General features: G+C 40.7%; 1 protein-coding gene across 1 annotated transcript in view; it reads right to left on the bottom strand.

The window, feature by feature from the left end:
* The window catches only part of mybpc3 (myosin binding protein C3), a gene marked incomplete at both ends in the record, with an annotated part of 42,832 nt that overhangs the window by 27,264 nt on the left and 1,261 nt on the right, over window positions 1-14,307 (bottom strand). The window contains 7 exons of the mRNA XM_080028507.1: window positions 314-349; window positions 3,311-3,359; window positions 3,508-3,625; window positions 4,091-4,239; window positions 7,182-7,259; window positions 7,914-8,084; window positions 10,605-10,874. Of these exons, the coding sequence (XP_079884633.1) occupies window positions 314-349; window positions 3,311-3,359; window positions 3,508-3,625; window positions 4,091-4,239; window positions 7,182-7,259; window positions 7,914-8,084; window positions 10,605-10,874 (871 nt within the window). The remainder of the gene's footprint in view (window positions 1-313; window positions 350-3,310; window positions 3,360-3,507; window positions 3,626-4,090; window positions 4,240-7,181; window positions 7,260-7,913; window positions 8,085-10,604; window positions 10,875-14,307) is intronic.

Here is a 14,307-nt window from a genome sequence, read left to right as displayed (position 1 = left end):
GTATAAAGATCTGCCTCAGTCAAAGGTTAACACAACGACAGCTACTAAAGTTGACTTTCAGGATTTAAAATGTAGCCCTCTTAGCTCTCTCATGGTCCTCTTTCTGGTGTTGTCTATTTCAAAATGCAGCAGACCGTAGGCTGCAACATCCACAACACTGGTTATTCTTGATTTAAAAGCAGTGAATAAACAGGCCACAGGAGAGAGTAAGAGTCTCTAAACCTGGTCCCGATTTCTCTGTTCTTTAACAATCAGAAGTCCTCAGAGTTTGAACACACGCCTTAATTGTTGCAACAAACCCCTTTAATAATACCTTGAGTGTCCTCCACTTCTCTTCTTGGCTTCACTCCTAATAGGTTAGCATTTCCAAAGGTCAAGTTTTACTTGTAAAAAACATGTAGTATTCCACTGAAGTTTAGCAGAAGTTTAAACACATAAATCCTGATTAGCCAAAATAATTCAATAAAATATAGTTTTAATTGAGTCATTTATGTGCACATGGACATTTTTGTCAAATTTCAATACTCCAGCTAATTTGGACTCTAATTTATAAACGTCTAAATGATCTTGGGTTCTTATTCTTTATACATTTGAGGGTTTAGGTTACTATGCTGTTGATATACGCAGTATATATCGAAATGGAGAGTTAAACACTGGATGGTGCATAAAATATGCTTTAAATACGCTTGACCTGGAACAAATTTAATCACAGTAGCAGAAAATAACAGCAGATGTAAGATTTGACTGTTTACCGTAATTTGGTATATATACAGTATCTCACAAAAGTGAGTACACCCCTCACATTTCTTCACATTTTTCTTTATATCTTTCCATGGGACAACACTGAAGAAATGACACTTTGATACAATGTAAAGTAGTCAGTGTACAGCTTGTATAACAGTGTAAATTTACTGTCCCCTCAAAATAACTCGACACACAGCCATTAATGTCTAAACTGCTGGCAACAAAAGTGAGTACACCCCTTAGAAAAAATTTACAAATCGGGCCCAAAGTGTAAATATTTTGTGTGGCCACCATTATTTTCCAGCACTGCCTTAACCCTCTTGGGCATGTAGTTCACTAGAGCTTCACAGGTTGCAACTGGAACCCTCTTCCACCCATTTATGACAGCATCACAGAGCTGGTGGATATTAAAGACCTTGCGCTCCTCCACCTTCTGTTTGAGGATGCCCCAAAGATGCTCAATAGGGTTTAGGTCTGGAGACATGCTTGGCCAGGCCATAACCTTTACCCTCAGCTTTTTTAGCAAGCCACTGGTCGTCTTGGAGGTGTGTTTGGGGTCGTTATCATGTTGCAATACCACCCTGCGGCCCAGTTTACGAAGGTTGAGTGCACGTGGTCAGCGTCGTACACAGAAGTTGGCTTTGGAAAATAGACGTATGAGTGCTGCCAGCATTGCTGAAGGGCTTGAAGGGGTGGGGGGTCAACCTGTCAGTGCTCAGACCATACGCCGCACTCTGCATCATACTGGTCTGCATGGCTGTCATCCCAGAAGGAAGCCTATTCTAAAGATGATGCACAAGAAACCCCACAAAAAGTTTGCTGAAGACAAACAGACTACGGACATGGATTACTGCAACCATGTCCTGTGGTCTGATGAGACCAAAATACATTTATTTGGGTCAGATGGTGTTAAGAGTGTGGAGCGGCTACCAGGTGAGGAGTACAAAGACAAGTGTGTCTTGCCTAGAGTCAAGCATGGTGGTTGGAGTGTCATGGTCTGGGGCTGCATGAGTGCTGCCAGCACTGGGGATCTACAGTTCATTGAATTCTAACATGTACTGTGACATACTGAAGCAGAGCATGATCCCCTCCCTTCATAAACTGGGCCGCAGGGCAGTACTGCAACATGATAACGACCCCAAACACACCTCCGAACGACCACTGGCTTGCTAAAGAAGCTGAGGGTAAAGGTTATGGACTGGCCAAGCATGTCTCCAGTCTTAAACCCTATTGAGCATCTTTGGGGCATCCTCAAACGGGAGATGGAGGAGCGCAAGGACTCTAATATCCACCAGCTCCTTGATGTCGTCATGAATGGGTAGAAGAGGGTTCCAGTTGCAACCTGTGAAGCTCTAGTGAACTACATGCCCAAGAGGGTTAAGGCAGTGATAGAAAATAATGATGGCAAAACAAAATATTGACACTTTGGGCCCAATTTGGAAAATTTTTCTTAGGGGTGTACTCACTTTTGTTGCCAACAGTTTAGACATTAATGGCTGTGTGTCGAGTTATTTTGAGGGGACAGTAAATTTACACTGTTATACAAGCTGTACACTGACTGCTTTACATTGTATCAAAGTGTCATTTATTCAGTGTTGTCGCATGGAAAGATATAATGAAATATTTGAAGAAATGTTAGGGGTGTACTCACTTTTGTGAGATACTGTATATATTTATTTTTTAAAGATTTTTTTTGGCATTTTTATGCTTTATTGATAGTGCAGAGAGACAGGGGTGAAATGGGGCAGAGAGGGGAGTGACATGCAGAGAACGACCGCGGGCGGGAATCGAACCCCGGTCTGCTGCTGGGCCCGGCCCGGGGGGACGACGACGCCCTACCAACTGAGCTAAGGGCACCCCCTTGTAATTTGGTATCTGATTTATAAAATAAGTTTCTTTTTAAATTAGTTTGAGATGGATAGTTTATTAAATGGAAACACTGATAAAGCACAAATGAGTATACTTTTCATGTTCTCTTGATATAAAATTATAGTTTCTTCTCAACCCTTAATATACTTTTATTATTAGAGTATCCTTTTTCTTTCTTTTTTTTACAGTTTTTTATTTTGTTGTGTTTTAGTCATAAACAGTCAATGATTAAAAACTTTAAAGCTCATTATATGGCCCTCAGAAAAATGTGACAGCTGTGATTTTTCCTTATTGCACAAGGGAATATTAACTCTTTCTTTTTTAAACATTGTTTTTTTTATTAAATACATTTAAAACACAATTGGAGCTGAAACAATGTTTAGGACAACTGACCATTAAACTGTTACTATGAATCACCACTTATAAAACGATGGGTTAAAATAGATTGTGTTTGTTACTTATTAAGGATAATAATCTATATAGTTTCAAGGGTTTCTTTAAGCAGTGTAGGTCAAACAAACACAGGTTGACTTTCTATGTGACAGCATCAATGCAATGTAACAAGGGACCAGTAGTCAAACCCTTTGTGAGAAAAACTCACATAAAAAAAAAGAAATTAGTGATCATCAGATATTCAGTTTGTTATGTGAATAAAGTTGTTTTGTGTTTTTTGCAAAGTAACAAGTCTTAAACTTACGTGCGCCTAAAAGCAGATCTTATGTCAAAACCTTCAGGGGCATGAGCCTCTGAAATGCAGAGCAGGATCCAAAGTCAGTTTGATAACAAGATAATCATATTAGTGACGGAAATACAAGACAAGATAAATTATGTGACGTGTAAACATTTTAGCACATAACATTTTTGAACAAAGTATTCCCACAATATGCCTCTCACCATGTACAGCCAATTCAAAATTACAGCTGTCAAACTTGTCCCTGGAAGAAACCTCACATCTGTAAGCTCCAGCAAAGTTAGGCTTAGCTTCGATGACTTGCATCTCAAACGTGTAAACCTGCAACCACAAGCATGTGGATGGACATGAGTCCCATTGAAGTGAACATCTTTGATTAATAACCCTGTGAAACATTATGCTTAATACCTATACCATTTTATCATGAGTTAGTTTCAGATTGGGATTTTTATAGTGTGCCACAGATTATTCCAGCCTTTGTCCTTGTTAAGGTCTCTTGTTGGGGTAACATGTCAACCAGTCTCCCCATAACATATCCTCTAAGGTAGGTTGCCTTTGGTTCATCATGATGTTATAATGGGTGACTGACCAAAACACCTTTCTTGCCTCAATTTAAAACGTATGTTACATATTGCAACTAATTCTAATTATAAAAAAACATATTAGGCAGTTGTCCATGAGAACTGATTCACACAGATGTAATGTGTTCATCATAACATTAAAATAATGCAGATTATTTCCCTACTAACGTCCATGTTCTTATTTTATTGTGCAGCATGAGTGTACCTTGGAGTTGCGGTCATACTTTTCCGTCAGCTGCAGGTGTTTTCCAGACTTGCTGGCCAGGTCCATCCACTTTCCTTTGAACCATTTGATGGTGGGTTTCTTCAGCAATGATTCAGCATTCACTTTAGCCACAAATGTGATGTTTGCACCTGCATAAAAGAAAAGCATTTCATGTGGTTTAACCCTGCATACAGGTACTCTGGCAGTTAGTGCAGCTTTGAGTTTTTGTTATTCTTTTGTTTACTCTGGGATGGAATTTCACAAATGATCAGCATATTTAGAGTATAATTCACGTATTAAATGTCAAGTTATATATCTTTATGCATATGAACATCCAGAAAGGGGGCCCACCTGCATGTGTCTGGTGGCCGGGTCTGCCAAGAGGCGGGGCACACCCCAAAGAAGCAATGTGAGTGTTATCTGTCTGTATGCACAGTACAGCAATTCTGAGTATTTTAGCTACCAAGCTTCTTGGAGACCCAGAACGGAGTGCTACATGGGGCTCCCTCCGGTAGAACTCGAGTGAGACTTCAACACGCACATGGGAAATGATTGAGACAGCTGGAGAGGCGTGATTGGGACGGCCTCCTTGATCATAACCAGAGTGGTTGTTCGTCATTAGACTTCTTTGCTAATCATGGTTTGTCTATAAGGAACACCATGTTCAAACATAAGGATGCTCAAAAGTGTACATGGTACCAGAGTAACCTAGGCTGAAGGTTGATGATCAATTTCGTAATCGTATAATCTGATCTGAGGCCGCGTGTTCTGGACATTCGCGTGAAAAGAGGGGCGGAACTGTCAACTGATCACTATCTGGTTGTGAGTTGGGTCAAAGGGTGGGGGAAGACTCTGGACTGAACTTGTGCGCCCAAAAGGGGAGTGTGAATGAACTGGAATCATCTGGAGGAGGCCCCTGTTTCAGAAATCTTCAACTCACTCCTCCGGCGGAGCTTTTCTGGCATCTCTGTGGAGGTTTGGGACAATGAACCCGAGTGGTCGATTTTCAAAACTTCCATTGCTGAAGCTGCGATAACCCTCGAACACCGTGGTGGACACCAGTGGTCAGAGAAGCTGTCCGACTGAAGAACGACTCCTTCAGAGATTTGTTATCCTGGAGGACTCCAGAGGCAGTTGCAAGGACACCGACAGGCCATTAACGAGACAAAGCAGAGGGTGTGGAAGAAGTTCAGAGGACAATGGAGAATTACTTTCGGTCTGCACAAAAATGTTTCTGAAAGACCGTCCGGCACCTCAGGACGGGGAAGCAGGAATAAGCTTTGTACTGTATGGGTGGGACGCTGCTGACCTCAAATGAGGAGGTAATCTGCTGGTGTAAAGAGCACTTTGAGAAACTCCTGAACCAGACCAACACGCCTTCTATGGTGAAGGCAGATCTTGTGGAGGCTGCTGGGGAATCATTGTGAATTTCCCTGGTGGAAGTCACTGATGTAGTCAAACTCCACAGTGCAACACATTGCATGGAAGTCTGGGACAGTGCCGAAGGAGTGGCAGACCTGGGTGGTGGTCCCCTGTTCACAATGAGAGAGTGTGTGCCACCTACAGGGGTATCACACTTATCAGCCTCCCTGGTAAAGTCTACTCCAAGGTGCTGGAAAGGAGAGTTCGTACGATAGTCGAATCCCGGATTGAAGAGGTACAATGCAGAATCTTTTCTGACAGTGGAAAAACAATCCAGCTTTCACTCCCGCAAGGATCCTGGAGGGGGATGGGTGTATGTTCATCCAGTGTTTTGTGGATCTGGAGAAGGTGTATGACCAGGTAGGATGGGGTGAGGGGGGTTTTCTCAGGGCCATCCAATCTCTGTAAGCTCAAAGCGAGATCTGCGTCCGGGTTCTCGGCAGTAAGGGACGTGTTTCCTGTGGGGGTTGCCTTCCACCAGGGCTGCACTTTATCACCAATTCTGTTTGTGATATTCATGGACAGGATAGTGAGGTGTAGTTGTGGTGGGGAGAGGTGGGCTTAGGATCTCATTGAGTGTGAAGCGGCTTGGATGAGCATTGGCACCTCTAAATCTGAGGCCATGGTTCTCAGCAGGAAACCGATGGTTGTCTACTCAAGGTAGGGAATGAGACCTCACCTATTAGTCATGAAGGCTGGTTAATGACTGAAAGGACGAGATCGCTAGCCTGGCTCAGCTCACCTACATACTTCCGCTCAATTGTCATTTCCCTTCAGTTCATGGTCTGCGGTATATTAGTGGGTTTTCTCCGGACAGATTTTTGGCGGTCCAATCAGCGAACAGATGGAGTGGCTGTGAACAAGGGCATGATCCAGTTTCAGTTGTAGTCAGAAGCCAGCGCATGACAAACATCAACAACCAAACGTTATACGATTGGTTGGCAGATCCAGAATTTTCAAATTCAACAGACCCGCCTTCAAGTGAGTTAACGTTTGTCAATTGAGCGATTCCAGACCCTCTGTACAAATTAAATGAAGTAGGATGTTCTGGTAGAGCCAGGCTACGAGATTGCGGGTACAAGAGGCCAAAAAAATTTTTTCAGGAGGCTGGCTGGAGTATCCCTTAGAGAGGAGGTGGGAGGCTCAGTCATTTGTGAGGAACTCTGGGCAGAACCGCAACTCCTTTGCGTCGAAAGGAGCCAGTTTGTAAGGATGCCCCCTGGGCGCCTGGCTAGGGAGGTGTTTCAGGCACGTCCAGGTCGGGAGAGGCCTCTTGGACTAGTTGGAGAGATTTTATCTCCACACTGGCCTGGGAACGCTTCAGGGTCCCCAAGGTTAATGTGGCCCAGGAACGGGAAGTTTTGGCTCCCCTGCTGGAGCTCGGGCGAACTGACCCCGGATAAGTGGTTGATGATGAGTGACATGAACATATTTCATCACTTGGATAAATCTGGGATGTACTTGTAGTTTTCAAATTTTGAAGTGACTACATTTTATTCAAAATATACACATTTCCTCATACATTGCCTCGCTAAGTGTTAGGACTGAAGAGAAATATTAATAAAAGTGTAAACATACGAAATGTGACATACACTAAGCCCACGACTTTCTCTGGGGGGCAATTGAAACATATTTCCCCCTATATGTTAGAAGAAACCCTAACACTCACCTACAGTGACCTCTCCACTGTTGGGTTTCTCTGTGAAAAGTCCAGTCAGATCCTGTCTGGTGTCAGGAGGCTGCACCTCTGAAAATCCAACAGCATCAGAGCCAACAACATGAATGGAATTTTGGAATTCAAACTATCTTCATTGAGTAGATGTTGAAAGCAGCAGCTTAGAGCTATACATAGCTATCCCATCTGCAATTAGGCAATTTTAATATATTTTATATGAACGTTTATGTCATTCAAGACACTTTGGGTGCACACTAGAGCATGAAAATCCTTCAACATAGAAAAATTATATTACCCTAAAATGCTGAAATTGGTTTAAAATTACTGAACTGCTGCGTACGATAGAAAAAATGTGTATAGTTTCTCAAGTTTTAAGGCAGTTTAATCCAAAATTGGAAAAACTCAGTTAAATAAATTAAGGTAGAATATTTAAAGTTATACTCAAAAGCGGAAAAAATTGGGTTACATGGAATTACAGGATGCCAAACCTCCCATTATCAGAATAATTTCAAGGGAAAATATTTTGCATGTAACTTCAAATAATTTGTCAAAGGTAAAAAATGTAAATAGCATAACATAATGAATGTGTAATGGCATATAAAAATGGTCTGGATATTTTGGCATGTTTGACATTATGTTGAGAAGCTTAACAAAAGAATTATGAAAGAATCATGGACAGTATGATGTGCATTTATGAATCAACAAATGTGTAAAGGAGTAACTCACCCTCAGCTGGAGGAGCATTATTTGCCGGGGCAGGGGTCTGGTCCAGTGTGGGGGCTGCCTCAGATGGAGCAGTAGGTTCTGCACTGGGCTCTGCAGGTTTATCAGCAGGGACCGGTTCTAGTTCAACACTGGGCTCTCCAGGTCCATCAGCAGGGGCCACGGCTGGGGCTTCTGTGTTCACCATCACCACAGAGATAACAAGCCAGATAATAAGTAACGGGTACAATAAAAAACATTGGGTCCATACTTTATACATCCCTATAAACAAATAATCCGCTTGAAAAAGCGAGCAATGGATTCGGCAAACTTTATTTATATTTGTCTACTAAAAGTGTGGAAAAAGGAGATTTTTTTTAAACCCTCTGAGCCCTAAGCTACTGTATTTCCAACTTTTGTTGGACCACCTGGATTTATTATCTATTAAAGCTTGTATAACATCAACCCTGTAATGCTCAGTCAAGCTATAGACATAGTTTGTTTTATTACAACCTGGGCTATAAGAATATATATGTGTTGCAGTAATGTCACTTCAATGTAAAGAATACTGATAGCACATAAAGACACAAAAAACAACAACACGGAAATCACAGCTATTTGTTGAAATGACACGCTAAGCAACATTGAATCTGCTTTACTGTTGCCTAAAATAGCTCTCGGGATTCACAAAGTGAAAAAATAAACATAATAACTTATACATTATACAAACTATTCACACTTCTTAAACTTCTTCCTCCCCTATGCCATTCTTTTAAACAGTAAAACAATAGAGGCCTTTACTCTAAATTGTGTTTGACTGAAAAAAAAACTCTGATTGGACGAAGGACTCTCCCAGAGCATTTTTGGAAAACAAATATGGTGTTTAGCTCCAAAGCAAATCTTACGATAAGAAACAATTGATGATGGATTAAATATGAACAAAAATACTATACATTTCATTTCTAATCGTATAGATTTATTGTACACAAGTCTCTGAAAAGAAACACAAGTTCCAGGCTGGGTAGAAAAGCTTTTATAAGGTTTATGATTGCGAATGTTACTAAATAAACAATAAGACTAGGTAAGCTTGGTCTCAGAGGGTTTTTTAAATGAATTGTGCCAGAGCACTGAGAAATATTCATTGCATATTATACTGTATACCAAACAGTCAAATCAGTCAAATGCAGACATTTATACCATCAATTTGATATTCAGAATGAAAATATTCTTTGGCAAGCATTCTATCTCCTGAATATTTCTCATGTCTTATCATATTTAAAAGGCCAACTGATTTTCCATGTGTTATCAGCTCCCTCTCATGCCTATCCTGAACACCAGTCAAGAGGCAGTTACTCATGAGGAAATAATGTGCTGGTGTGCGGGTCAAGGTCACCATGCAGACAGAGTAAAGGGTGGTGGCTATGATATGAGCCACAGACAGCTGTGGGCAGTTTCTTGGAGCCCACTGGGCCCATTAGTCTGCGGCCTTTCTTCGACATTTGTTTCCACCTCATCAAGTCCAAAGAAAGGACCTTGGCGAGTCACAGTCATAGACATTCATGTTGCTCTGTGACACACTTAATAATAATAATGGATAGGATTTATATAGCGCTTTATTCCCTAAGGACTCAAAGCACTTACAGGGTTCCAGGTTCCATTCATTCACACACAGTCATACCGGTGGTGGTAAACTACGATAGTAGCCACAGCTGCCCTGGGGCAGACTGACGGAAGCTTGGCTGCCATTCCGTGCCAACGGCCCCTCCGATCACCACCTCAACCACACAGCAGTCATACACATTCACACCAGGCAAGGTGGGTGAAGTGTCTTGCCCAAGGACACAACAACCGTGACACAGGTGGCTGGGCGGGGATCGAACCGCCAACTCTTGGATCATTGGCCAACCCGCTCTACCTGAGCCACGGTCGCCCCGTGCACTTAACACACATGCATTGCAGCATACAGGACAATGCTCTATAAATTTGATAAAGTGCTGGACAAATTTATTGTGATTAAGCCAGTGATTATTAATATCCAGATTGTAAAAGGAATAGTTTGAGATTTTGGAAACTATAGCTTTCCTGCTGACAGTAAGGCTATGAAGGGATTGATTCTCTTCGTACTTTGAAGTCTGTATAGAGAATGCTTTAAGTTAAAGAAGCCATGAGGTTATTAGCTTAGCTTAGCATAAAGACTGGAAGCAGGGGGAAACAGCAAGCCTGGCTCTGTCCAAATGTAACATCTGCTATAAAGACCATTAATTAAGATCTGATTGGTCTGGTAAACCTCAAGTATTCTTAATGCAAAGTTGGAGGTGCCCTGTCAACAGTTCTTCATGACACTAATGACAATGGTCATAACATTGGTTGGAAATGCCTTTTGGAGAGCAGGGGATTGTTTTTGTTTCAGTACTGTAAGTGGCATAGGGGAAATGTGCAGTAAAGCTAATAAACGCAGCTCCCAAAATGTCATAGGATTACTTTAAGAGCAGACACTTTTTAAAGATAGACAAAGCTTTTTCAGAGGTGTGTTGGTGAGCAGTGGTCAAAGGGTGCAGAAAGTTGCGGAAACACAAGTACATGCAGTGCATCAAGTATGTACAGCCTTGGTGGCTTTCTGCATTGAGTGCTTCATTTTGCTTTGTGCTTTGTCAAGTATGCAGGTGAGCGAGCAGAAGCCTCTAACGCACAGCTGAAAGCTTTCAAGTCTCCCACCTGGCTTTGGTAAGACCATCAGATCAAACTTGACCTTTGAACTACCAGCAATCACTGCATAGACATTGGCATCTTCCTTGGAAATAGGTTTTATAGTTAGGGAGTGCTTGTTTCCGTTGGCTGCGATCGCGTATTGGTTGCCACTGGCAATGTCCTTTGCGTTGCACTGCCATTTTACTTTAGCATCGGGCTTCTCGGTCTCTGCTTCAAAGACCACAGAGGACCCCTCTTCTGCCTCTTGACTCTTTGGTTTCTTGGCAAATGCTGAAACTGAAGAAGGTGAGTAAAGTGAGTTAAAATGAAAAGAATGTGAAGTGTCATGTGTCAATTAGATTTATTTTGCTTTTAGGTTCTAATCCATTCATCTCAAGAAGAAAACAGAGATACCATGATTGTATTGCAGAGAAAAACGACAAGATGACAATGACAAGAAATAATGTCATATGTTGTGTTTATGTTGCTTTTGTTCTTGGACGCTTTCATCCATTCTAACCCATAGTCAAGCATATCTATTGAGAATTGAAAAAGTGCAGAGAAAGAGAGAGAAACACAAGGAATGAGAGATACAGTGGTTGGCGCCATTCATGTTTTTGCAAAAGAAGAAAAAAGCTCAAGAGCTGAGTGTAGCTGCTGCTCATGTCCCAAAAGCACAGTGTTATACAGTCAACAGCACACTGGGTGGGGCTGACTGAAAACCAAACAATTTTGCATCTGGCTTCATATTTGTGTCATATTTGTGTGGTAAGTCATATTTGTGCGGTCTTTGTATTCTTTTACACAGCTTTTGTACTTTACAGTGGAGGACTGAAGCAAACAATTTGAGCTTCAGTTGAGTAGACATGGTGGAATAATTGTAAACTTTACTTGAGTGAGGGATAGCCTTGTTCAAAAGAACAGATGCTGTAAGGACGAAAAAACCTACAGGGTTATTCAACACTAACACATATTTACGAGTCATGAAAAATTTTAAGGTTCCTAAGAATGACAAGTCAACATTGCTGTCCTTGTACAGTGTCCTTGAACAGTGTCCGTGGGTCCTCTGAGACCCATTCAAATTGTACATTTTAAAAGGCTACTGCACTTCCCGAGGACAGTGTAATATTAGGCATTCACATATTTTACTACAGAGAACGTAACAATACCACAATGTAAAAAAAGAATTAAATAAAAGACCTGCAAAGCTTTACTTATGCACAGATGTATTATCAGTTGGATGTAGTTCGGTTTTTAAAAGTTTTCATCGAGCACAGATAAAATAAGATTGGAAAACTTAATTGTGTATTCCATTAGCCTACTTTAAATGGAAGTTGGCCTACATTCTTCTGGCAACACAGTGTAAGACCGAGAGTAAAGGGATGCTAAAATACCTTACAGACCTTATTTACCTTGGTTAAACCACCTGCCTGGGTCACCTTGTTCCTGTGTCTCACTTAGAGGTTCCCATACCACAGGACAATGCACACACACACACACACACACACACACACACACACACACACACACACACACACACACACACACACACACACACACACACACACACACACACACACACACAACACACACACACACACACACACACGCACACACACACACGCACACACACACACACACACACACACACACACACACACACACACACACACACCTGTACACCAAGTTCAGGGTGTGTTTGCAGCTTGTCTCATTGTTACATGTTTAAAGCATTAAGATGGATTTTTTTCATTGTGCTGGGAGTTGGAAGGGCTGCTGACGTCCTGCAGGCAGACAACCAGGGCGATGTCGTTTGATACATTTTTACATATATAACGTAACTTATAAAATTGCATTATAATACATTTTGTATGTATGTTAAATATGAATTGGTAAGTACTCCTGTCAGAAAAAAATCAGTGAAGTACTCTTTTACTCTATTGTGGCTCAGTAAAGTACTTGAGTTAATGTACTTAGTCACATACCACCACTGCCAAAGAAGATGTTGGTTACCACAGGATGAAGAATATCTTTAAGGCAAAACTTTATCCATACATCCAGTCCTATTAATCAATAAGGGAATTTAAGTACATTCACCATCATAAATTCACATCCAATCCAAACATTTGCTCTTTCTCCAGTGTCTGGTATTGAGTGAAAATCTGGTGAAAATAAAAGCTAAACCGAAGGGAATCAAAGACACATCTGGAATATCTGTAACAAACAGAACATCAGCCTACGACTACAAAATGATCAACTCATATCACTTACAGTAGCAGACATGGGTAGTGATCTTAAATAGAAGAAAAACTCAATACATAATGTCAGTCTGGAAACTATAAATAGTAACTTTTACCCTCACTGTATAAAACACCAGCTGTTGCCTTTTCCTACTGTGCTTTTTTTCTTTTGTTAAGTTGTATGCAATGTCACTCTCTAACACTTTTCATCTTCAAGAAGGACCTAAAAATAGTGAGTGAAACCCCCAGCCCAAGTAGGCACGTGTTTCACAGTAACACCAGGTGTTTGGAATCATGAAATGTATAGGCGTAATTCAGACACATATTATTTACATGTATGAGTCCTTAACAGTTCACAAGTAGCATTATAAAAAAAACACAGCGAATAAAAAAACTCCACGTGTTGAAAGATGACCCTATGAGTTTAAATATAGTATGCATATACTGGACTAACAAATAAGGCTGGCCTGGCAGGCTTCAGCTGCAACATGGGCGCAGGTATCATAGTTTAGGGATTAACTTGACTCTATTTATGTGACTCTGGAGACCCAGAAAGAATGATGTGCCCTCAGTCTGTCTGCAGCCAGTGTCACTGTTACGACATCTCTTGTCAGGCTGTTAACGAGTAAAGCTGCTTTACCTTTTACACCTTTTAAAGTAAAATTATTCTTCTCATTTCAGTTAGTATAGAAGTCATTCATTATTATTTAGTACTACAATAAAAAAAATAACCTCAACTTAAATAACCAGTTATCAATGAATTTACAACATTAAATGATGGTTCACTCACAGGAAATCTAGCCAATATACCTTCAACAACTTTTATTTAGGACAATCAATTTAAAGGTGCTACGAGGAACTTATAAATATTTCTGAAACAGTAAAATGTTTCCTCTGATGATCATACATTACATGTAACAATAAAATGAGACCATCAGTGCAAATAATGCAATTTTTATATAGTTTTTCTAAATATCTTTGTCATGGGTACGCTCACCCAGAAACTACAGCTGTCGTACTAAAAACACCACCGCTTTTGTCCAAAGGGGGTGCAAGAAATAACAATTACTGAACGTTTCTCGGATCATCTTTGAGAACTTAAAAATGTGTGTTGGTATCATGGCAGATAGAAAGGATGTTTATCTAGAGTCCAGAGATGACTATTTGTTTGTTTAAATTCAAAATACCGTGGAGAATAGTTTCATATTAATTAACTTTAAGAAATAACTTGTTTGTGTTGATTGCTCATATTTTACCCCTAATTCTTGTATGGAATTACTATTTTTTGTTTGAATTAATAATTAAGTTTATTATTTAGTCATGTTTTGATCGAAATCAGTCAAGTTGTGAGCGGACCATCTAAATAAGGAGCCGCAACTCAGTAAAGCTGAGGATAGCTGCAGATTCAGGTGATAAGTCCCTGGTTCTTCTCATAATGCTACAGGCTCAGGACAAAGATAACTTTCACTGTTCTGAACACATCCTTGACA

Source organism: Ammodytes marinus (genome assembly GCF_949987685.1).
Source record: "Ammodytes marinus genome assembly, chromosome: 1".
Taxonomy (NCBI): domain Eukaryota; kingdom Metazoa; phylum Chordata; class Actinopteri; order Uranoscopiformes; family Ammodytidae; genus Ammodytes; species Ammodytes marinus.
Note: the sequence above shows the minus strand (reverse complement) of the source record. Positions and strands in the feature narration are given on the sequence as shown.